The 25,615-nt window shown below is 34.6% G+C and overlaps 3 protein-coding genes across 5 annotated transcripts in view; 1 reads left to right on the top strand and 2 right to left on the bottom strand.

Annotated features, from left to right (window-relative positions):
* Positions 1-3,505, top strand: part of LOC105255351 (muscle calcium channel subunit alpha-1) — a 65,727-nt gene extending 62,222 nt beyond the window's left edge. For 2 of the 3 annotated variants that reach the window (XM_025410799.1, XM_020028821.2), the window contains exon 43: positions 54-3,505. In XM_025410799.1, coding sequence (XP_025266584.1) covers positions 54-434 — 381 coding nt within the window. In that variant the 3' untranslated portion in view covers positions 435-3,505. The remainder of the gene's footprint in view (positions 1-53) is intronic. The other variant, XM_020028823.2, reaches the window with a different exon arrangement.
* Positions 3,506-9,424: 5,919 nt separating this feature from the next.
* On the bottom strand, positions 9,425-12,644 carry LOC105255350 (dnaJ homolog subfamily C member 2). The gene is made up of 5 exons (XM_011264580.3): positions 12,498-12,644; positions 11,828-12,100; positions 11,349-11,733; positions 10,170-11,274; positions 9,425-10,002 (listed from the first exon to the last, which is right to left on the bottom strand). Exons 1-5 carry the CDS (start codon positions 12,547-12,549, stop codon positions 9,952-9,954), a joined length of 1,866 nt encoding a protein of 621 aa, XP_011262882.1. The 5' UTR covers positions 12,550-12,644; the 3' UTR covers positions 9,425-9,951.
* A 3,052-nt stretch (positions 12,645-15,696) lies between these two features.
* On the bottom strand, positions 15,697-24,693 carry LOC105255349 (rab11 family-interacting protein 2). Its single transcript, XM_011264579.3, has 7 exons — positions 24,412-24,693; positions 19,999-20,037; positions 18,277-18,523; positions 17,303-17,678; positions 16,740-17,014; positions 16,058-16,535; positions 15,697-15,917 (listed from the first exon to the last, which is right to left on the bottom strand). The coding sequence occupies exons 1-7, from the start codon at positions 24,440-24,442 to the stop codon at positions 15,747-15,749; spliced, it is 1,617 nt and encodes a 538-aa protein (XP_011262881.1). The 5' UTR covers positions 24,443-24,693; the 3' UTR covers positions 15,697-15,746.
* Positions 24,694-25,615: the final 922 nt, after the last annotated feature.

Below are 25,615 nucleotides of genomic sequence, written 5' to 3'. Positions count from 1 at the left end.
AGTTTTCCGTCATCTATTTCAACCTATAATAATATTCGTCGTGCACTTTTCAGGTTCTAGTGGAGCAAGGTTTGGGCAAGTATTGCGACCCGGACTTTGTGCGATACACGTCGCGCGAGATGCAAGAGGCGTTGGATATGACGCGCGAGGAGATGGATCGAGCGGCGCATCAACTGTTGCTACAGGAACGACGCGGTCAGCCCTTGTCTTATCAGTTGCAGCAAAATGTGGCGGAACAGCAGCCGTGGAGCAGTGGCCAACAGCAAGAGCAACAACCGCAACAACCGCAACATCAGATCACCGGTATCGGTTATCAGCCGTTACAGGAGCAGCCGCCGAGCCAGCCCGTCTATCGTCAACTACAATCCTCCGATTATCGTCATCGCGGCAGCAATCGGAAGCAACAGCAACAACAGCGACAACCACCGTCCTAGCAGGACGAAAATTCGCTTGTCACGACGCAAACGTCGTCCACGTAACCCGAAAACTCCTACTCCCTTCGAATGGGAGTAGTCGCCGAAGGATCGAGATCGTCGATTACGATGAAGTAACGTCGAAGCTATCAGCGGAATCTGAATCGATCGCGCGAGTTGGATGGATTCATGCCGCGTGGGGTTCGATCATCGTAATTGTTGTTGTCCCGAAGAGGACGTTTTGAACTGTTCTGAATATTTATAGTTATATTTAGATGCGGATCGAGAGATGCTACTCGAAAGACAAAAAGTTGGCTCAGTCTAAGGGGGGGGAAGAGGGGAAAGAACGAGGCAAAGATGTAGCAGCTCGAGACGTTCAAGATGTTCATCCTGCGATACGCTCGGGCACCAATGAACCATGTATTTTCGTTCGAGCGAATATTTTCTAGCCAAGCGTGAGTGTTTTATCCGACACATTTTGGGTCGCCTTGATTCCTAACTTGACTCGGTATTTCTATCGAGATTCGTGCGAGTTTCGATCGAGCGAATCAAGTCGCGTTCGATCGCGCGTTTTTAGGCGCGCAAGAATATATAATAAATTCTTAGAATAATATATATTTTCGCCGCGATGCGACAGATCAAGACGATCGAGACGAATCGTTGCAGCACAGAGCTTCGTTTTTTCAACGTTGAATGATCGCTAAAGTTGACGAAGCATCTAGGGAGGACCCGGGCTCCCGAATGGAATTGAGTTTACTTCTAGGAACAGTCCTTTAGAGATTTACCATTGTTCCTGTTTAACATTAATCTCCGTTTTCGGTTCGATGTCCTGACCAAGAACGACACGACGAATGCCGCGTGCACTCAATATGGAGAATAGACGAATTAAAATAAAAGACAAAAATTTCTGTAACAATTTTTTACTTTCGATTTTAATAATTATTCTGAAAGTTGATATTTATTTTAATTGTAAAGGACAACAAATTACGAAATCAACAGTTAATCGTAAAATTTAAAACAAAATTCTTCTTCACAAAATATATAAAATACTTTCGTTATATTACATTTAATTAATTAGCATTAATATTTTAAAAAGAGACACATAAAAGAGTCTCGAGTTAAACATTTTTCCAATTTGTCTTGTGTCGTAGATTAGAAATACAATCTCACCGAAATGAATCTGATCATTTTAATTCGTCTATTTCGTTCTAGCAATCTGAACCCTCTTTTTTAAGGCTCGTTAAGCTTAACCCTTTATGACACTTTGTCAAACGTTTACTATTACTTCATAAGAATAAACGTAAAACTTGATATATAACTTTCTATCACTCATTATAATTTCCCATTGGATAAATTATTTTCTACATAGCGAGCAAATTGTGATTCGCTAAAATAAACCAATTAACGTCATAGAGGGTTAAAGGAGGGTGAAAAAGTACGAACCATGTTACGATGCGCGAGAGGCACATCGGCGGATCTAATCACTCTTATTGCTCTCATTATTAATTAGTCTCTTAACCTTGTTCTGATGATTGCCAGTTACTAGCACGATAATTACAACTCATGATTCGTACGTATATATGGATTCTAGACGAGATAACAAGTGCCTAAGTATCTATAACTTCTTTCGGACCAGAGAAAGACTTTTATCAACTTAGACAAAGTAAACGACTATTATTGCGAATTATTATTGCGCGAGGAGAGAGAGCTGCGAGTCGAGTGTGTTGTACACTATTGACGCGATATGTTGTGACGATATAGATATTATTCGTATTTGTAATTGTGTACATAACACCGTTTGCGCGCGTATATTTCCGCTGAGGTGCGTGAGGATAAATGGCCCATACGAGTAAACTGCGAGAGATTCGAGATTTTATATATATATAAATATGTATGTATGTATGTATATTAATAATCTCGATCTATACAAACGAGGGTAAGGGTATGAGAGTGTGAATGGGTAGACAAGACGTTGTGGATCTTCTTATGGAGGAACAACGCGGTGAGACTCTCGATACATAATTTTTATTACGTCAAAATATTAGGATGCGTGGCGAAACGGTAGGAAACGCAAAAATCTAGATCGCGAATTACCGATTGTAAAGTCTCTCTTTCTCTCTCTTTCTTTTTCAACTTAAGATTACATCTATTCAAGCGTATGCTCAACAGAGAGCCTTATAAAGAAAGAGAGGAAGAGAAAAATAGAGAAAGAGGTAGCTATTTTATAGATATTCCTGACAGTTTAACAATCTCCCGTGGGGAATACGCGTCTTTCACGAAAGATTTACATTTTTTTTAATTATCGCAAAAATTAAGCAAAATTTTTCCATGCGCATTCAATTATCGATATCCTATTGTATTATAAAAGATTAATAACAATGACTGAAATTTGCTAACTTTGTGAAAAAACTTATAATATTGAAATTCATAAACTTATAATATTGAAAATCATAAAACAATGTTAAGGTGTTCGATTTCAACATATATAATTGAATATATAATAATCAGATACGTGTATATTAAATGTAATGTTATAATAATTTGATATCTATACAAACAAAAATGAGATAAAAATGATGAAAGAAATGACCGAGTAAATCCTTCAGAAATTGCGCAAGTCCCCCTTCACGCACAAAGAGCTCACTCGCAAAGGACGCAGCCGCGGTAACAATACAAACTCAGATTTTTAAATCCGCAATATATATGTAGAAACCGCGTTATCGATGTGTGTCATTCGAGTGATTTTGGAGTACGCAGAAACGTATGTGTGAGATATTGGGAAATTACGCGGAGATGTGCATAGATACTAAACTATAACTACGTAAATGTTAACTTATATAGTCGTTGACAAATTTTTAAGCTCTCGTAAATTTTATAAGTACTCGTCAATCGGCGTGGTTCTGGAGATTTGTCGCGTAAAAAAGCTTCGACTTTTCCCGTTTGTACGCACAGTTGTCACAGGTTGTAAAAAAAAAAACAAAAAAACAAAGATAAACGCAAGGAGAACATGTCTAGAACCACACAATTAGAATCTCTAATAATTAGTCAAAGAGAGACATCACAGATCTCGAATTTCGCCGATCGCGAGCGAACACACGATCGGGGCGATTGATAGATCGATTTACTATTGACACTTACTAGTTTGGAATACCTTTCAGAACCACGTTCTTCGCGGAAGCCTCTTGGCTTGTCTACGACCAATTGCGAAATTCCACTCTCTCTCGCGTATCTTTTCTTCGCGAATTCTCCTACGCACAGCCGAGTATCGTATATACTTATATTTTTTCGTTTCTCTTAAACGTTCCCCGTTTCTTTTCAACGTCAATTATTTTGATGCGCGTTGTGTCTGAACATTATAAGCCAAAAAGCTCTCGCTTGCACCGATGACCGATTCGTTCGAATGGCTTTTACGAACGATCGAAGGTTTGTTGCTTCTGTCCTTCATTCATAATATTCCCTCCTTGATTGCGTTACATATTTCCCATATTTTGATGCTTTATATATTAATTTCATTTTTATTCGCTTCTTTTGTTTAGTCTTCATACTTAAGTGAAAGCGTTACTTTACGATATATATATATATATATATATATATATATATATATATATATATATAGTACGTACACATATGTATATGCCAAATTTTAGAAGTCGGATGATACCGAAGCGCTGTAAGTGTAAAAATCACAGAGACTACGGGTCCGTAAACATGACCACAAGTAGCGGCAGAATTTTTTACGCTCTGTAAAATAACATAGATCGCCGTCTATTCTTCGTTCTCTCAGGAAAACGAAAGAAATACAAAAACCAAAAAAAAAAAAAATAAATAAATAAATGGAGCGCCACGGTCCAGAACCACTAATATGTTTAAAAATCCGAAGTCTGTTTATATCTTATGATGTCTGAATAAAAATTGTCATAGCAATTAAAATACCGTGCAATCGATCTTTTTCGCTTATAGTCGCCATACACACGTGTGCGCTCATATTACGCATATTAGGGATATAAGAGGTCGAAAATTTCCAGGGAAAGATCGTCGTTGGATTCCACAAAATAATCATCTGACAATTCAATGATGATATTAATTATTAAACACATTGATCGTCTGAAATTTTAAATGGGAAGAACCAATTTTGCTTGCGGAAATGTCTATTTATGTAAAGTGTAATATTAATTTTTCCACATCTTTCTAATAATGTAACATCTTTTCATCGACGACTTTATACCGTTTTAGAACGGAATAAAATTCGCACATCGAATTGTAGATTACGTGCCAAGTTCCATTTACGATAAGCTCTTAATTAATAGATCGCGAGTAGGAATACGAGATATAATATATGAGAGATATATATATACACATCGCTTTCTCTCATATATTATATATTATAAAATTTATCGCAACTAAGTAATGTCGCGTGAAAGTAGTCGTACATAGAGACCAAAATTTTTAATCTCGTGAGACTGAATAAATAAATGATCAGGGAGGATATACGGCTGAAAATAGTGTAAGTATTAAAGCCGAGAGAAAAATTACGAATGTGCGACTGGAAAAAGTCTGACTATAGTCAATCGGAGAGATTTGAAAAGAAAGTCAATGCGAAATTTCTTATCCGTAAAATACTTTTCGCTTGCTCTAAAGTATAATGTACATATAGATATATTTATGTGTGTGTCTTCTTAAACCGCGTAGAAATTCGAGGATGAAGGATTCAGCAGGACCAATCGCGTATTTCTATTGCATCAAGATCGTTTCTTGATCCGTTTGTTGCACATGATCCGTTCGAAATAAAATTGATATTAATAGCCGGGAATTAATATACCGTCGAAGATTAATATATATTAACTGTAATAAATAATTAATAATGATAGAATGATATATGCCGGGTACGGCATAAAAAGACGCGAATAGATTTAGTGCTATCAGAACAAAATGCACAATAATTATATTCATCTACCATATTAGATTTTAATTAAATACACTGCGGATTCGTCAAAGGACACATTGTCGTCTTAATTATATTTCGCCGCTCGTAAATTTATAGCAGTGCGTAACACCGTGTGTTTCCAAATATGAGTTATTATAAACTTGGAATGTTGAAGTATGGAATGAGGAAAATAGGAAATAAAACTGAACGGTGATTAAAACGACATTTCTTCACGAAATCCTTTCATGTCGCGTTATATCATTCGCGAAAATATTTTTTCTATAGCTTTCGGATAATATACGTTAAGATGTTATTTATAAAATAACTCGTCATAAAAAGTGTAGACACGTCATTCACAAATTGATATGAGAGATAAAATTATAATATTTCACGAATTAAGGAGAAAGCGCGAAAAAATATTTCCTTTTTAGCAAATCAGTAAAATATGTTTTTTTTTTTTAATTTGATAATACTTTTGCTCAAAATGTTCTTTCAAATGACAAGAGAATTTGTATATATAAATGTATAATTGCGATAGGTACTTACGGAACTGTAGGGATGGAATTTTATCGACGAGGATTGAACGGACGCATTTCGAAACATCGATGTTTATTTCTAAAGTTTGTCGTCCTTCTTCTTCATTCTTCAGTAGCAGTTTCTCTTTATTTTTCATTTTTACGAGCTCGACAAATTCCTGCAACAAAGGTAAAAGAGCATGACATTACACTTCGAAATGTCATCACAACATGTAATGTTTAATATTATTTCAAATATTTCTAATTTTTATCTTTATTTTAAAAAAGATATTTTTTTGGTTTTATGTAATAATATGATTTAATGTTATACTGTGTGTTATATACAGGGTATCCGTCAATTTTCGACCTAACGAAATAAAGAAGTAGATTGGCTCAAATTAAGAAGGAATGACCTGTATTGTTCGCCGCGCTGGTATCGGATTACAGTGGGACGACTCTCGTCGCCGCGCGCTTCTCTACTCACGCAGATTGGCCGATCTTCTTTATTTAATATTTCATTAATTATTGCGACAATCCCAAAACAATACTGGTCATTCCTTCTTAATTCGAGCCAATCTACTTCTTTATTTCGTTAAAGTCGAAAATTGACGACCCTGTATAAATATTACACTTAAGTGTGAGTCCAAGAATCAGATTTCGGATATTCACTGTAAATCAGCCGCTCCTCGGGCGATCGGGACGAGATTTAAACGGTAGTGCCGCGAAATGGTGTAGAATTTTATGCAAAAAGAACGAAATCGCTATCACGTCCGGAAGTCGAGTTATAAATTGGTCGTTTTTCGTCTGCGCGCGGACGGTCGAAATCGTGCACGACGCCGCGCATGTTGCCTGCCTCTCTCGCGCGATATTTACTGTAACGCGGCGAGTAACATATATTAGAGAACAACCAATACATATCACTTATTATTTCTTCTTTATGTTGGGATACATCATCTTTTTTCTCTTTGGCATTTCCAATTATTATTTATGTAGCTAATGAATAATCTTTACAAACACGAAATTCACAGTAGCTTTGTTTGTTAATCATCTCATTTATTGCAATCTCCAACTCCTCGTTATTTGCTACATGAATCCAGTCTGAATATTCCTTCTTTGGTTCTATGAAATTTAGTTAGAAGATGATACGAATAATTATTTCGAAGTAATTAGTAAATATAATAAATAGCTGACATCAAGAAATCTTCTTTGTATGACATTAAAATAGAAGAAAAAAAAATAATTACATCGCCATAGAAGATGGTATCTTGTTGTTCGCAGTATCGGAAAAATAGTTTCCAATCTTTTGCAGAGTGATGCAAAATTCATTGCGACATCGCTATCGATATAAAATTTGCGTTTTTCTGTTTCTCGAGTTATAAATTCGGACACCGAATAAACATTAAATATTAATTTCGGCATTGTCGCTTTTTGTCTCAATATACTCTTTTAACTTATCACAAAGAATGTTGAGAAATAACGAGATTGTATCGAGATTTATACTTGCCGGCAACGCACGTCGAAATCTTCTTTGATTCCGAATTCCAAACAGCGTTGCGAAATCTCGTGCATGCGTAATAACAAAGCCGGCATTTCACGTAACTACTTTCAATATAGTAGCGCCATTACATCCACTTTTAGAAACACATAGCCACATCTACTTTGTTGTATCACTGATAAAATCATTATTTGGTTCATATCCGTGCTGTTCATAAAAATGAATAGTTCAGAAATATGGTCATCTAAATTTATACGCAATGCAATAAAGTTTCTTTAATAAAATAGAAGAAACAATTTATTAGAAATATTATATGTTGTATTAAATGAAATTTATTTTATCGCATATACGTATAAATTCATCCCACGAATAAATGCCAGCTTAGTTCCCTCATTCTCAGGTTTCCTTTCGATAATGACATAAGGCCCATTACACCTTAAACATGTATGTACTTCGTCACAATGAATTACGAGAAAAGAATTAAAAAATATATATATAATATTATAATGCAAGTATATGTACTTATATAATTTATAGCATTTATTTTAAAGCGAATAATGATCTCCAGAAGGCAGAGACTTTACTTTATTTCAGATTCTTTCGATCAGTTTATTTCGAGGCATTCGAAAGCATGTGCGTTGACTTGTCACACGCATTAACGTACTAAGAACGACATTTATACTTTTTCCCTTATCACCCCCGTGTGTTGCACGCTCGTGCAGTTTTCAGGATGGAATCGAGCAACAGTTGACGCTACCCACGCCTCCGCCACGACGAAACGCACTCGTTTTCCGAGTATCGGCATCAGCCATATCCGAGGGCTTCAATATAAATATTCTTAAAAGTTTAACAATCTCCTGTGGGGAATACACATCTTTCACGAAAGATTTACATTTTTTTTAATTATCGGCAAAAATTAAGCGGGATTTTTCAATGCACATTCGACTATCGATACCCTATTGTATTGTAAAAAAATTAACAATGACTGAAATTTGCTAACTTTATGAAAAATTTATAATGTTGAAATATTAAATTGAATATTAATATTGAAGGCAAAAAATCGAAATTAAAATGAAAAAACGACTTTAAGTTGCTCGATTTCAACATACATAATTGAATATATAATGATCAGATATAAAATACTTTTTGTTTGCTATAAAGTGTAATATATATAAATATATAAATATATTTATGTGTGTCTCTTCTCTTGAAGTTTGAGGATGAAGGATTTAGCAGGATCAATCGCGTATTTCTATTGCATCAAGATCGTTTCTTGATCCGTTTGTTGCTCATAAATACATGATCCGTTCGAAATAAAATTGATATTAATAGCCGAGAATTAATATTCATATAATATATCGTCGAAGCTTAATATATATTAATTGTAATAATTAATAATGACAAAGTGATACATACCGGGAATAGCATAAAAAGACGCGAATAGATTTAGTGCTAACAGGACAAAACGCACAATAATTATATTCATTTACCATATTAGATTTTAGTTGAATACACTACGGATTCGTCGAAAGGATACATTGTCGTCTTAATTATATTTCGCCGCTCGTAAATTTATAGCAATGCATATAACGCCATGTGTTTCAATATGAATTATTATAAACTTGGAATGTTGAAGTATGGAATGAGAAAAATAGGAAATAAAATTGAACGGTGATTGAAACGTTTCTTCACGAAATCCTTTCATGTCGCGTATTGTATTATTCGTGAAAAATATTTTTTCTGTAACTCTCGGATTACAAATGTTAAGATATCATTCATAAAATCATTCGTTGTAAAAAGTGTAGAAACGTCATTCATAAATTGATACGAGAGAAAAATATATAATATTTTACGAAATAAGGAGAAAGCGCGAAAAAATATTTCGTTTTTAACAAATCAGTAAAATATATTATTTTTTTATAAATTTAATACTTTTTTATTCGTTCAAAATGTCCCTTCAAAATGGCAAGAGAATTTATATATAAATAGATGTGTAATTAGGATAGGTACTCACGGAAAATTGCAAGGATGGAATTTTATCGACAAGGATCCAACAGACGTATTTCAAACATCGATGTTTGTTTCTAAAGTTTGCCGTTGTCCTCCAGCCGTTGTTCAGCAGCAGTTTCTCTTTATTTTACAGTACTTACAACACGAAGTATAGATCGCTCATGAAGATTCATATTGCAAAGTGGAAGCTATACACAAGAGATTCTCCCAAGTTATAAGATTTATCCACGGAAATAATAACTGGCAGCGGCACGGTTTATCAAAGGTACGTTACAAGTACAGCGCGTAAGAATTAAAATGTGTCGCAGAATTCATCCAACAAAAACATGTAAAATTTCTGTGTATGCCGTGCAGCTCACTCGTGCACGTATCGGCTGTAGCAAGGCACAGGTATACACGCGAACTGGTACTCAATGAGTAAGCTAAGGTTCTCGTCGTCCAGTCTTAAATTTCAATTATAATTCTCCGAAGGAAATCCCAATTCCTCAGAAGATCCTTGTCTCGAGAAATGACTTAATCGCCGCGTCGAAATTGTTTGTTTAACTAGAGTTCAATAAGTTAGAGAAAAATTTCGAACTTAACGTGGAGTTAATATTATTTCGCCACTTGTGCTGCCTTTTTCGCTTTTACGAGTTCGACCAATTCCTGCAACAAAGGTAGAAAAGCATGGTATTATAGATCACAACACGTAATGTTTAATATTATTTCAAATATATTTCTACTTTTTACTTTTACTTTCAAAAAGAGATTTGTTGGTTGTTTATGTAATAATATGATTTTATGTTATACAATATTCTTTTTTCAATGCTTACCTTGTATCTTCTCATGCACTCCTTTTTCGTTCTAGTTGGTATACACGCAGCGATCTGGTCCCATCTATCCGAGACTGTGGTAGGGTAGGTTTTCAGGGCTTGTTCAAGAAGTTTCTGTTCGCCTGGTGTCCATGGTGTAGTTTCTTTTTTTGTGTCTTTAGGTTCAGGGGTAACACCATTCGCGATTGGATGATCCAAACGTTCCGTGACGGCTGGCATTCTCTCCTCGACCGCATCCTTGCTCTTCTTTTCGGCAATGAAATTATCGAAGGCCTTTTTATTAGCTTGCTCCTTCAAACTTGATTTGCTGAAGTCGGTTGATTGCAAACTCTTGGCTTTCGCCAAGACCTCCTTGGCATCGCGTGTAACTCCACTGGTGGAACCGCTATGCTGATTAATGAAATTCGCGACCACCTCCCAACGTTGATTGGTCCCGGCGGGGAACAGATTGACCGCTTTTATCAAAAGTTGCAAGTCGTTCTCGCTCCAGGGTGCAGTGCAAGTTTTGGTTTGTTTCTCGGGCATATTTCTCGCATCGTTATTAATCACATTCACACGGCGCTCTGCCTCAATCCTCCGCTCCGTCTCTTCAATAATGCTTAAAAACGCGTTCCTACCGCCGGTCTGCAATTTCTTCATCGCTTCCTCCAGCTGCACTAGCTTAAACAGCTCACAAATCTTCTCCACACTTTCCATATGTCGGAGACTCTCTGCCGAATTCTGGGCAAAATAATTATTCGCTTTGCAGAAGTCTCTGAGTGCTTTTCTTTCTTTACGCAATGCCTTTTTCTGCATCTCCCTTTCCTGTTTTAGCGCATCCTGTCTGGCCCTCTCTTCAGATTCCTTCTTTTCCTTCTCCAATCTTTCTTTTTCCGCTGCGTCTCGAGCTATTCTTTCTTCCTCTTGCTGCCTGGCTTTTGCCGCTTCCTGTTTCGCTCTCTTTGCAGCATTCTTTTTATCTTTATCTTCTTGTTGGAACTTCTTTATTCTAGGATCTATATTATAAGCCATATCTACTAATGTCCGTATTCGCGTCATTTCTTCTTTTTTTCGTTTTGCTCTCGTGGCTTTGTTCTTCTTCTCAATCCATTTGCGCATATCCCGACTACAATTAATTTCGTCATAAATACTAATTTTATAATTTCCTGTAAAAAAAACCTTATCATTTATCATACTCACTCTTGACCACTCTCCTTATCTTCTTCATCAAGATACGAGTATTCGCGCCAGGAATCAAAGTCATACCAAAAGGAGTAGAATTCCTCTACTTTTTCTCGTTGGGTATATGGTCCGCCTAAATGTGGCACCGGCTTTTTTACGGACCATCGTGAATTCTCTTTGAACGCTTTACCTAGTACTTCATAGAAATTGTTCCGACAATCTTTCTCATCCGGCAAATTATCATTAAAATAAGGATCAACACTGTCATAACTTCGCCTTTTCAGTTGATTCCCGAGGGTCTCCCAGGCGCGAGTTATACATGTAAAGTAGTCGTCATCTGGTCGGATCTCTTCACCCATTGCCTTCCGTTTATCAGGATGATGTTTTAATATTTTTTGTTTATCTACAATACAGATTAGATATATCCAAAAACAATGTTGAATCAATTGAATTAAGGTTACATTAATATATTCTTCTACAAAGTATACTTTACATACAAGCCCTTTTAATAACATCTTCCGTCGCTTTGTGCCTAAGATTTTTCAAACCTAGAACAGCATAATGATCCTGATCTTTCCAATCTCTTGGATCAAGAGATCTGAGATACTCGAGATCATCTTCAAATTGATATTGAGACAGGTCTTCCTCTTCATCCGATGATTCCAAGATATCCATATGTGTGAAACTGCGATAGAATTGGACTCGCCATGCTTGTGCAGTTGAATATAAAACTACAGGACCTGCGGTACCAGCTGTAGCTTTACCTTGATCTGCAATATATTTGTTGAAAGATATGAAGAAATTCTTTACATATTATTGTGATATAGAAATTTAACAAGAAATTTAACAATTATATCCTATTAATTTGTAAATAGATAAAAAGTATAGAATATATAATATATGTACATAAAGACATAAAAATATCAATCACATATGAATGTGTCTACAGAATTATGTGAACAAGGATCATGATCTAGAAATTTTTTCGCCAGAATCAGAAATAGATTAATCAAAATTATTAAAACTTGTGAGCTAAAAGACGCGAGCACATCCGAAAGATTCGTTGCAATTCAAAATCTGTGTAACAATTCTAATCAATTCTAACCAATCCTAACCTCTCACGGCCGGTGTCGCACATTGAGGAATTACATAGGCTCGATATCTTACCGGATATGGAATTAATAACTGCAGAATCCTCGTTGCCGGTGCCGTCCGTCATTATCGCGTGATCGTCACGGTAAATTAATTCTAAAATCACGCGCACAGAACACGCGGAGGATCACATCAATCGTCTCTATCACGCTACGTGCATCCCAAGCGCCACCACTATTCACGCCAGAAGCTGGAAGCTTTTAAGCGGCCTTTTCATTGACGCTACTTTTTAGCGTCAATGAAATTGCACCTTAACAGTTGGCAACCCTACGAGATAGGCTGTGCAGCACTGCGCGTATATAAAATAAATTTGAAATCGCTTCTAGCCTAACCATCTTCACGCGATCGACTTTATTTGAATTGCACGGCATCGCATCGAATTATGATGCGGCGCCGATTTGTTCGAACGTAATTCGGGACATCGCGATGCTGTATAAGCGTCGAATGAGCACGAATTGTCACGCAAATATGATAAATCACATTTACTCACCATTCACCGGCTGTTCCACAGGTCGCTCCACTCGCTCGCCTCGGGACGTCCCATTCCGATCTTGATGCACACGATATCATCAACGTGAACGCGCGACACTTTATTCGGCACTCCCGATATTCGCTCGCATCCGATAATCATCATCAAGGGCGCAAATAACGCGACGCGACTTCGCTCCATCTTCGCGATCGTGCTATCACTGAACTGTGAAAAATAGCTGTCGCGCACTTTCACCGACATATTATGAAAGTCGCGCGATCATCCTTGGATACTTTCGACGCTCTTTCACTCGCGATATTCGTTTAAAAACGGTTAAAAGACACGAAAAATGCGGACGTACGACGATCCGTGTAACTGCGTATGACTCCGAGTCACGTATGACGTCGCAGTGACGTCACGCGCCAACATGGCGGCCGAACCAGTGCGCACTGGTTCGGCCGCCATGTTGGCGCGTGCTGCGACGTCATACGCGTCATAGCTACGTCATACGCGTCATACGTGACTTGGAGTCATACGCAGTTACACGGATCGTCGTACGTCCGCATTTTTCGCGTCTTTTAACCGTTTTTAAACGAATATCGCGAGTGAAAGAGCGTCGAAAGTGTCCAAGGATGATCGCGCGACTTTCATAATATGTCGGTGAAAGTGCGCGACAGCTATTTTTCACAGTTCAGTGATAGCGCGATCGCGAAGATGGAGCGAAGTCGCGTCGCGTTATTTGCGCCCTTGATGATGATTATCGGATGCGAGCGAATATCGGGAGTGCCGAATAAAGTGTCGCGCGTTCGCGTTGATGATATCGTGTGCATCAAGATCGGAATGGGACGTCCCGAGGCGAGCGAGTGAAGCGGCCTGTGGAACAGCCGGTGAACGGTGAGTAGATGTGATTTATCATATTTGCGTGAGAATTCGTGCTCATTCGACGCTTATACAGCATCGCGATGTCCCGAATTACGTTCGAACAAATCGGCGCCGCATCATAATTCGATGCGATGCCGTGCAATTCAAATAAAGTCGATCGCGTGAAGATGATTAGGCTAGAAGCGATTTCAAATTTATTTTATATACGCGCAGTGCTGCACAGCCTATCTCGTAGGGCTGCCAACTGTTAAGGTGCAATTTTATTGACGCTAAAAAGTAGCGTCAATGAAAAGGCCGCTTTACACACTGAAAAAGTTGAAACTGAACTTTATTTTATTGACGCAATATCTAGAGAAAATCTACTGATTTTAATTTGCCGCTGGTTTCTAGCGTCAATGAAATTGCACCTTTATTGACCAATCTGAAAATCAGTTATTCTGGCGGGAAATTTGAGCTCGATCTCTTTTATGCTTTTACAATATAGATCTATTTAATTAATTGTAAAACAAGTATAAAGTATATATTTGACATTGATTTTTGATATTTATGAATCTCACAATGAAACAATAATGTCATAAAAAAATGCCAGAAAGATTTCAATTAATATTATATACACAAATATTTCAATATTAAAATCATGTATATTATATGTAATGCTTAATAAATTATGCAGAATAATAGATACTTTATGAAATCTGCAATAGTTTTTTATTTATAAAATTTATATGCTTAGATAATAAAAAAAATATAGACGAAATATTCGCACGATTCGAATTTGAGAATGCAATTAATTGCAGCAGTCTTATTATCTAATACAATATTGACTCTGATTCTCAAAATATAAAATTGGTTAAAGCATTGTGAATCATTAAAAATTTATATATTGATTATAATAATTTAGCATAGAAAAATAATATTTGAAGTATTTTAATAGAATATCAATCGCAATAATTCATTAATCCATAAAATTTTTTAATGTCTAAAATATTAAATTTATATACTATAATAAAATATTGAAACATACACATAGACACACACGCATACCATGCGAAAGAGAAAAAAATATGAAAATTATTTAATATTAATTTTAAATATTGGAATAATAAACTGCATAACATTCCAAACATTTAAAATTTATTGCATTGTATATATATGTATAACATGTTGAATATTTAAATATTATTTTTCTTAACAATGTTTTTGATTAAACAATGCTCTAATTAACAAGATATGGTCCGAATCAATATAAGTGCACATATGTAAGACAAAAGGCACATTTCTTTGTCGACCACTGGTTCGTGCAAATTTTAGCTTCTGTATTAATTCTATTTTAGAAGTCTTATTTTTACCTTACAAAAAGTTCTTAGATAATTTACAAACAGATAAAGATAAAGATACAGTCATGTTCGTTAGTTTTCCTGCAAATTGTCAATTGGACGGAAATCTCAATCGCAAATAAATACAAACTTTCGAATATACTGCGATGGTTTTGGTTCATATATTGGGAAGACAGAGAATTATAGGATGAATTTCATATCTAACTGGCATTCATATCCTATTCATTGTTCATATCGAATATAACTTTATTAATAAATTACTTATCTCTTACTTGTGTTTCTAATAATCCAATTATTTTTATTACGCGGCGTTAAATATAAATTATAAATAAATATACAGAGAAACAAATTTTTTTTATGTGTAACACTGCTATAGAGATATTATATACCTTTCTTAAGCCATAACTTAAGAGAAAAGATAAATTAAAATAGCGATGTTAATAAACAAATAGTCATTTGCGACTCGTCAGTCATGTCTAAAGAAAGTATTACTAAGGTATCGAAGGAAATGTACCTCAAGTGGAAACAAAATCCCAAAATGAAAACAGAAAAGCTTTATCATCAAGGATTAATGATTTATTGATTCCCAGGGGATGATAGTCGCCTCTGATAAGGATTTTGAAGTAATCGCGGCGAACATTCGATTACGCGTAATAGCAGCGCATCGATATAATCCTCTAGATCGGTGAGTCTCTTGTTCTTCTCCGTGATTTGTCCTTGCAATTGTAATGCCAGTTCTATTATATCCTACAATGTTTTGATAAAAAGACATTTATTTAACGAAAAAACTGCAATTATATTTCTATTCGATAAAATAAAATAATAAAATTTTAAATTAATTAAACTGATTCAAAAGAAATATTTTTTATACATTAAGATATACTTACTTCTCTTGATTTTCCTTCGAACTGATTAAGAACCTCATGTGGTAGGCGACTCTTAGAATTTGCGGCATTCTTAACCGCATCCTCGCCGCCGATGATAATTCTTTCGGAAGACAGATGATGATTCTCGTCATTAGCATTAAACTTATTCTCTTTGTCTTTTTTCTTATCTTTCTTTACATGTTTCTCTTCATTGGGACTACGCGGACCATGTTTGTCGTCTTTTTTGTCTTTTAGCTTGTCCTCCTTTGTAAGCTTCTCCTTGCTCGCAGTGAGCTTCTCTCTGCTCGCGACGAGTTTTTCTCTGCTGATGAACTTCTCGTCTTTATTCTTTGGATGAAGGATCTCTCTTGGTGCCGGACTTAACGGTTCTGGAGGATCTCTTAATCGCAATGCGACCGGTGATGACGAACGAATGGGCGACGCATCGCGTTTGTTATCCTGCGATTCGTCTACTACAATCTTAGGTTTGGTTTCCCATCTGATAAGCACAACACGTGTAACATTATTTTATTATTCCCATACATCTCTTATTCACAAATAAATCTATTCTATATTTTTATTACATTTGTAACAATTTTATTATTGCTAAACACTTTATATTAAACGTATTGTCGTTCTTTTTTATTTCTTCTATTTCTTATTTCTTTTTCGATTTTTTTTCTAACGATAAATATTACTTCACCTTTTAGGTACGCTGCTTGCCTGCTTGCCATAAAGCTTCAAGCCCCACTCGTCGTCTTTTGTTAAATTGTCGACCTTTGACAGATTCGTAGTAGACGCGCTCATAGCAAATCGTGGAGGTTTGTTTGGCGCGGCGTTAATTGGCGCCGGTGGAACATGCAACTCACTGGAAACATTGCTCTGCGAACCATTTGGAATTCCATTGTTGCCATTATTCGAGCCCGATGTAGGTGCATTCAATGACGAGGCCGAACTCTTATGAGATAGATCGTCAAACTATAACAGAATTGAATTATTCTATTTTTAAGTAGAAACTATTTCCAACAGATATACAGATAAATTTATTTCAAATATTTCTCTGCTCTTTATACATGTATTTCTTATATGTTTTTATAATCATACTTATGTTCTAAAACTAGAAATAATTAATTAACTTTTTCATGTAGAAATTAACAAAGTATAATTATAAATATCAAATTTAGTATAATAAAATATAATAATGCTATAATTTGGATGTATACTAGATCCTAGATATATACTAGACATATACTAGATTCTATTTACCGTAAATTCGTCCTCGTCTTCGCTAATGACACCAGGATCAGCTTCACCCGGTTCCTGACGTGTGATTCTGAACTGGTGCTCTTCCTTCTCATCTAAATTGTTTTCATCGAGTCGATTTTTGCTTTTTCCTTTGACTTTGTTTCCAATCGACTTGGCCAGTTTCTTGAGTCCTTTACGTTTTTCGAGACTACCGATACTGAGCAAACTACCGCCGATTGATTGTGCAGCTGTAGACAACTGACCTAAGGAACTTTTGTGACGTTCCTTTTTGCTTAGATCAGTTAGACTTCCAGCTTTCACAATAAAGCCGATCTTCACCTCGAGCTCGCCTCTTTCCTTCGTGTTCTCTTTGCCTGGTTTGCTATTAAGGGTGTACCTAATACAAGCGCATTTATTTCCTCATAATTTTATCGACAATGAATAAATAGTACATAAGCTCTTCCTTTCTCTCTTGTAAAACATATTTTACACAATTGAATAACATCAATTATTAAAGTTTTGAGATATATATATATATATATATATATATATATATGTATATATATATATATATATATATATATATATATATATATATATCTATATATATCTCAAAATAAAATGCTTGATATATAATTGATATATATTAATAAAATAGATGATATTAAAGAATTTATAAAGCAATATATATCTATTTGAAAAAAATAAATCTCCAAGAGTAGAATTAATAGCATAATAGAATTAATAACATAAATAGATAAAAATGAATTATAGAAAATTATATTAAGTATGAGGGAAAAAGGTTCGAATATTCAAGTGTATTAAAAATATATACTGCCCTACAAAGCGAATTATAGCGTTATGTATTAATAATAGTAGGAATGCGAGCGATTAATGAGCGATATGATCGCGGCGATTTCTTTTTTCCAGGCAATTTTTTTTAACAAATTTACATAAAACGCAATTTGCAATTAACTATGCTATCGCGGACGCACCATCTGTTCTTGGGCCTCTCGTATACGTCGAAGCTCGAAAGCGGTACGCTGACGGTGCCGAGGAACTCGTCGACACCCAGGAAATTGCGATGCAGGGCAGTGAGGACGATCTCGGCGGTATTTCCTTGCGCTGGTATGAGTAGCTCGCATTCCTCGTGCCATTCCACGTCCTTGGTAGCCTTCTCCTTCACTGACGTCTGGTACTTTTCCTTACCGAGGGCGATTGTTACGAAGCAGTCGTTGGTCTCTGCATACAGTCACAATTCGGCGTGTCGTTTCACGTGTGGGCGACAGACGATCAAAAGGTCGAGAGTTTAATGAGACATGTGTAACGGGAATTAAAGGTCTGACCCGATAAAAAGATACGCGGAATTGTCCGTTCTTAATGTCAAAAGCTCTACCATTCTAAGAGAATTTGCTTAACATTCGAAAAAGACACATCAGTTTTCATCTGAATTTCAACTTTTGATTTCAATTACAAAGCTGTGTTAACGTTTACATATTTTATTTACAATAAAAATAATTTATATGTTAAATGGATATTTAATTTTTTATTTTCATCTGTGAATGAAGTATAATTTGATCAGATAACATATTTTTAATTTATATATTTTCACAAATGCAAACTCGTCATTAACTGAAATGTACGTTCCTTCTCTAACAGTATTTCATTTTACGTTTCAGGTAATAAACGTTGTAGTGTCACAACGTGCATTGAGGATGCCTGTTGAGAAATTATCAACCCGTCGCACATACAATTATACTAATTATTAGGTCGTAAAGATAACAGACATGTATATTTTCATCGCATTAAGTAGAATGCGTAGCTAAAATTTTCAAATTTATATTAAAAAACTATATTTGTACTTTTCAGTTTTTTATTTCTTTTTATAAAGTTTTTATATTTTAAAATTTTTAAAATTAAATCGAAATTGTCACATATTTTAAAATCATTTTTTTTTAAATTAACAAACAAGAATTACAATATCGATCAGATTCAAATGGCTTTGTAATTCCATTCTATGTTGTAAACTTTTCACTTTTTCATATCGTGTCTTTGTCGATAAATAATATTCAATTTCTTTTTTTATCGAAATATATTTCTCACAAAACTCAACGTTTATTACTTAATTACTGTGGAAATCATCGTTGATTCAAAGTTTTGCGATCATATTGCATATTTTGATTTTGCTGAGATAAAGAAATTCTATATTCGCGTTGGACGAAATTCAAGACTGGCGTAATGTGTGTTTATATAATGACGTAAATTCGTACATTGTTTTGCAAATACGTTTTGCTAACAGAAATCGGATGATTCATGATTTAAGATAGCCACGGAATACGGTATCGACGCGAACACACATGTAGATAAGTAAGAAACATGACGGTGCACGCATCAATGAGTGACAGCTGGTTTATAAGAAAATTGAGAAATTTTCTTTATTGAGAAATCTTAAGATTGTCTTATTATTATACAGAGAGAGAGAGAGAACCGGTGACAGGTGGGTTGTCAAGAAATCTTAAGATTATTTTGTACAGGATACTTCATAAAGTATCGCAGCAACGTAAAGAGATTAAAAAGAGTTCTATTTATTATATGACTCAATTTATTTTCAAATATTTTAAATATTATATTTGGTGCACAATTTTTTGTTATTCTTTTTAAAAATGAGAATGGAAATAATTTTAATAATATAATAGGATTAAAAATATGGTACTCACTGTGTTTTCCTTTGGTCAATAAGTCCTTGGCCCTCTGAACTGTAAATAAATGAAAAAGAATAGTGTCAACAGCTACGTAATACAAATATTTTAAGACGATATTGCTTATATACTCTATTGCGATTCGTATAATATTCGTATAATATCATCTATATTCCAAAGTACATTCTTTGCGAAATAAAATGTTGACCGGAGATTATTTTATCGCGATTTATTTATCGGTTCACAAGTTTGAGTAATATTAATCATATGCGCTCACAGCTCGTAATAAACTAAATAAACGGGTATGCACATAAAATATATTCAAATATATTCACTTTTGCGTGCGCTGGAATTTAGGTATTAATATCGTAAAAGGCAGCTATAAATCGTCGAAAATAGAGATTTCTTTATAACATTTTTGTCTCAATCGACTTTCCTCGATTCGCGCATTTACGAGAAAATCTCACGTCATAGCTTTCGCGCATAATCGCTCTCGCTTATATCAGAGTAAAAGCTACGTATGTGTATCAGTTACCGCCCCATTATAGTTCTCGATTTCAGAGAAATCAATCATTCTGTTATCTTTATTTTATATTATTTTTTAAATGTTTTTTACAACAATATTATTAAATATATGGTAAAAAGAGGAAAAAAGAGGGAGAGAGAGAAAGAGAGAATCAATTATATTAATTATATACATATATAAAATAATTCATGTATCTTCACAAAGTTTGTACTTTCATTGTCATTTAATAAAATTAATACGTAATGTTAAAAATAATCACATCAGATATTTGAATTATAGATTTTTTAAGAGTTGATTGAATTTTTTACATATAAAGAACGCATCATAATTTTAAATTTGTAATTGAGTGGGAAATTGCATGTTCCATTTAAAAATCAAATCATTTTGCGCAGCTTCGTGAAATATAGAATTTAAACAATGAATTCATACGGTTATATTATTTCCAGAGATTTTTCGACAATTTCATGATGCTAAAATGTGAAGGCCAGCATCTCTCAACTTTTTTTTATTATGCATATATTTTATACATATATATCAAAGTTTAAAAAATAATATATTTATGTGTTATGCGAAAAATATGACGAGGGATTAAGGATGAAAGTCGAAAGGATATTTTATTCAATCGCTTTCTCGATACTAATCTTTTGTGCAGCTTGAGTTACTGTGCCGTGACACATTAACTTTATAGGCGCATCCTCATTTCCAGAATCGGAAAATCTAATATGCAAATATATTCGTAAAATGAATAAACGTTTTATGCGTTAAAAAAGAAGGAGGAAGCAAAGCCTGCGTCTCACCCAATTATAATCCGTTATTTCTAACGTGAAGCGTTACTGAATAACTGTAGGAGGCATTTCCTCGTTCTCACACGCGCAACGGCGATGAACCGTAATGAATGTGTGAGATATACGACCAGGTACATATTCCCCGATTTCTCGCGCATCGAGGAGAGTCAGTGGAACCGACTCTCTCGTCGCATTCTTCTCCTCCGTCTGCTCTCGGAGTCGAGTCCGATGGATTCAAAGTCTTTACCGCGATAAAACCGCAGTCAAATACCGTTTACTTGGATAGAATAATGATTTCTCTCAACGCTTTATGCATCCCAACAACGCATCCGCGATCGTAACAACATATCCGAGGACACGCGACGTTCGATCCATCTTTCTTGAGCCTTTTTAAAAGATTTCCCAGACTCTCACCGCGAATTTTATTCAGAAATTCGCATTAATATTTTATAATTGTTAATTTTTTTACAAAAATTTTCTCCATTTAAAATTACTTCAAATTAAATCAAAATAATAATGCGAACGGAATTAAGAATATAAAATTTAATGATCCTCCTTACTTGAATATTGTACGTCTTAAAAATCTATTTCATCTTGCAGAGATAGAAAGGGGAACATCAAGTAATCGCTAAACATGCTTTCACGTCACCTATTTTGCATCGAGATATGAGAGATAGAAATTTGTCACTCGATGATTCTTAAAGTATTGCAAGAAGAAAATTCTTAAAAATATAATTTATTGCGCAAAATCATTATTAATTTTAATTCTTTTTCTGAGGGGAATTCTCTGTATTTTTCTTAGGATTGTTCGGATCGCGTCCGACTTTGATCAAAAGACTCCAAAGCATGGAGATATCAAACATCTGGTTCTTCTCTGCGTACATATGATACACGTACATGTCAATGTTGATTCGACCGCGAATCTACTCTCCATCTGACAAGCCCGTTAACGCCCGAAGGTAAAAGTCGCGTGCGCGTTAATTAAGAGGACAAGTTGCCTAACACGAGCACGCGCTTTCGCGAATTAAGCTGCACTCTCGGTAACAAGGCCTTTTATCTTGCGATCAGTTTCGCGGTGAATGGCGGAATTTAATTAAAGACTCTTTAAATTGCGTATTGAAAGTTAAAAAAAATACATCGAGTCGTTTGGATTTTGAATGAGTCTAAAATAAAAGCGAAAACAAAAGAAGAAAAAAATTCTCGCAAATTTCTTCAAAGATCCAATCTGGATAGAAATAACGCATGTTTTAACGTATGTTTATCACAACATATTATATATATGTATATATATATATATATATATATATAATATGTATATATAACAGAGTACGAATAGCAGGAAGAAATGATATTAGATAAACCATTATATTTATATCGTGTGATCGACGAGCACGTATATTTGATATTCAATTTCAACATATACATATAATAAATTTCACCAGATTGGAATGCACACAATGAAAATTCTTTTAAATAAGATAATGAAATTCTTTTAAATAAGATAATGAAATATTCACTAGACAAGAGTGAAATCGATATATTTTCGTGAGCTATAATCATCACTATAATAAAGCGCATCTAAATAATTGCATTGCGTTTAATTACTTGTCGGAGTTAATTGAAATCATTACTAGAAACCATTACAACTATACAAAAAAACTAATGATGATCGTGCATAGACTTCTTACAACAATCTCGAGAAAAAAATACGATTGAGAAGTTAAAATCGAAATAATAAAGGTAAATAAAAATGTAATAAAGGTAAATATCGAAATAATAAAGGTAAATAAAATTATTTACAATTAATCTATGAAATTATTTCACATATTAATCAATAATATAAAAATGTAGTAAAATTTATTAAATATGTAACAAATAATAAATATTAAATGTATTTAATTAATCTTATTTATTTTATGTATATTTATAATATGTAGTAATTTCACCTTTTGGTATTTAAAAAATTGAGAAATATTAAATAATTAATTTATAAAAAATGTTTCGAGAAATACAGTTTTTTCCGCATATTTATTGCAATTATAGAAAATTATACAATACATAAAATATAGGATTTAGAAATTACACGATTTGAAATTTAGAAATTACTATGTCGCGTGATGAAATTGAGATTTATATTTAAGCACAATGTGAAAAGGGAAAACTCTCGAGTAATATTCTCAACTTAAATACATGTTGCATTGCGATGATTCGGTGACATATGTCAGAACAGTATCATTTACTTATTGTGCGCTACGCTGCACCATTTTTTTATATCTTTTCTAGTTTAAGATAACAAAGACGATAAAAGTCAATATCTCGAAATGTTCTCTCGGAATATTCTAATACATTCTAACATTGACATACGAGCTAAATCTTGAAATTCATTGTCTATATCATTGATAAGATTATAATCTTATAAAAGACACAAGTTAAATCTTTTTATTTATCTACTTATCTATTTAATTTATTATTTATTATTTACCTATTTATTTTATTATTTGTTATAGATTTTAGACGTATTTCTCTTTAAAAATTCATGTAATTTTATCTAAAATGCGAGATAAAATTATTCTGTACTTTCTCATATCTTGATATCACAAATATGTTAAACCTTGAAATCCAATATTCTATTATTTATATAGGATTATAATCTTAAGAAGGTCGTAAAAAATTAAAATTTTCCAATGATTTCTTATTTTTAGCCTTCCTCCTATAAAGAAATCTAGAGAATATCTTTAAAAAAAAAGTCACGTAAATTTTTTATCTAGAGAATATCTTTAAAAAAAAGTCACGTAATTTTTTATCTATTTAATTTTTAACACATAATTATGATTAACATTCTTGGTAAATGTCTAGTTCTATCTACGATGCATGCGTGACACGGATACGAAGTGGCATTCGCGTCCGGGGCTCGGACAGCACCGGATACATTCCTGCGCAGCGCGACGAGAGGTTTCGTTCGCCTAGTTTCCGAGCGAGGACACGTAACCTTACATATACACATCGCGCGATAATCGCGTTTACGGTACACCTCCGCGATGCATCCGCGAGCATTCGATGTCTATCGAAAAAAAAAGAGGGGCGTCGTTTCACGCCACTCGCGCGATATCGCTCACTCACCTGTCACTTGAACGTGTGTCGGGCTCCACATCTCGGAAGCTGGCTCGGTTACGCACGCGCGTTATCCGTTCCTTGGGACTCACTCGATTGGAATTTGCGTAGCACTTTGTCGTTGTTGTCGTCTTTGTTCGTGTCGCACAATGTACGCAACGACAGGTGATCGGGACGCGCGACGCGTCACCAACTAACGCTCACGCATCGCACGAACCAGAGACTCACGCACCGTCAACCTCCTCACTCGCTCGCGGCCATCCGACTCCGCGCTCCAAACCGAAAATCACGTCGCCAACGTCGGCAGTGCTCGCTGCGCGCGCGCATGCGCGACGAACATGGCGCAGTGTAGACTGCACATCGAGCGTTGCGCCAAAATTAAAAGGAGAAAGAAAAAATATAGTTTAATTCTCTCTCTAGGAGAAGAGAGGGGATTATAAACAGAATATTGTAAGAGTTAAGCTATTCGTAGAGTTAAGCTATTCGATTTCTTTATTTAAGGAGATTTTGTCAAGGTAAAAAGAAATAAACAGACTGCTGAAGTATTACCCTCTCTTCCTAATTTTAGTACGCAAATGAAGACACATTTACAATCTATATCTACTAAGTCTATGGCGATAATTATGACCCGGTTAAAAGAATCTCTGTATATGATTACTTTCGTGACGCTAATGGCAGAAAGTAAACATTGTCGCGCATAAAAGAAATGTTAACAATAGAAGTCGGTCATCACATTCCAATATTTCGAAATAACATTTAAAGATTAATTTCGTGAAATCTAGGATTGTGATTTTTGATTTCGCTTATATTTTATTACTTATGTTTTCTGGCTTCATTTGAAAATTTATGATGAATTAAATATGTAATGTGTAAGTAATTATTGACATATACGCAATTTGAGGAGAGTAATATTTTGAAAATATTTTCATAAAATATTATCGTATATATATTCATTTATTATTTTTGAAAAACTTTAAGATTTATAGATAATTTAGATTTTGATGCAGTGAATGCGTTGACTATATGATGACAGTATTCCAGTGATGAAAAATGTACCACGCACAAGACACGTGATGTATCATCGCAAAACGAGATATATGAATGTGAAATAATTAAAATACACAGACACACATGTGAGTTTTAATTTCATAGCTTTGGCCTTCGTATCTGAAAGAGTTTTCCCGTTTGTTTCGCGTATATTTGATTAATCATA

This window comes from Camponotus floridanus, unplaced genomic scaffold, assembly GCF_003227725.1.
Source record: "Camponotus floridanus strain SB8 unplaced genomic scaffold, Cflo_v7.5 scaffold103, whole genome shotgun sequence".
NCBI classification, from domain to species: Eukaryota; Metazoa; Arthropoda; class Insecta; order Hymenoptera; family Formicidae; genus Camponotus; species Camponotus floridanus.
The sequence above is the reverse complement of the archived record's forward strand: the minus strand, read 5'-3'. Positions and strand labels throughout refer to the sequence as shown.

Bases quoted from the DNA above. Each gene is read 5' to 3' on its own strand.
- LOC105255350 (XM_011264580.3), bottom strand. From the start codon at position 12,549: ATGACGGACGGCACCGGCAACGAGGATTCTGCAGTTATTAATTCCATA. The intron at 12,101-12,497 runs GTAAGATATCGA...AATATATTGCAG, and splicing joins AGTTATTAATTCCATATCCG to ATCAAGGTAAAGCTACAGCT. The intron at 11,275-11,348 runs GTGAGTATGATA...AATTAATTGTAG, and splicing joins GATAAGGAGAGTGGTCAAGA to TCGGGATATGCGCAAATGGA.
- LOC105255349 (XM_011264579.3), bottom strand. From the start codon at position 24,442: ATGTGGAGCCCGACACACGTTCAAGTGACAG. The intron at 17,679-18,276 runs GTGCGTCCGCGA...CGCTTGTATTAG, and splicing joins GAGAGGCCCAAGAACAGATG to GTACACCCTTAATAGCAAAC. The intron at 17,015-17,302 runs GTAAATAGAATC...ATTCTGTTATAG, and splicing joins AAGACGAGGACGAATTTACG to TTTGACGATCTATCTCATAA.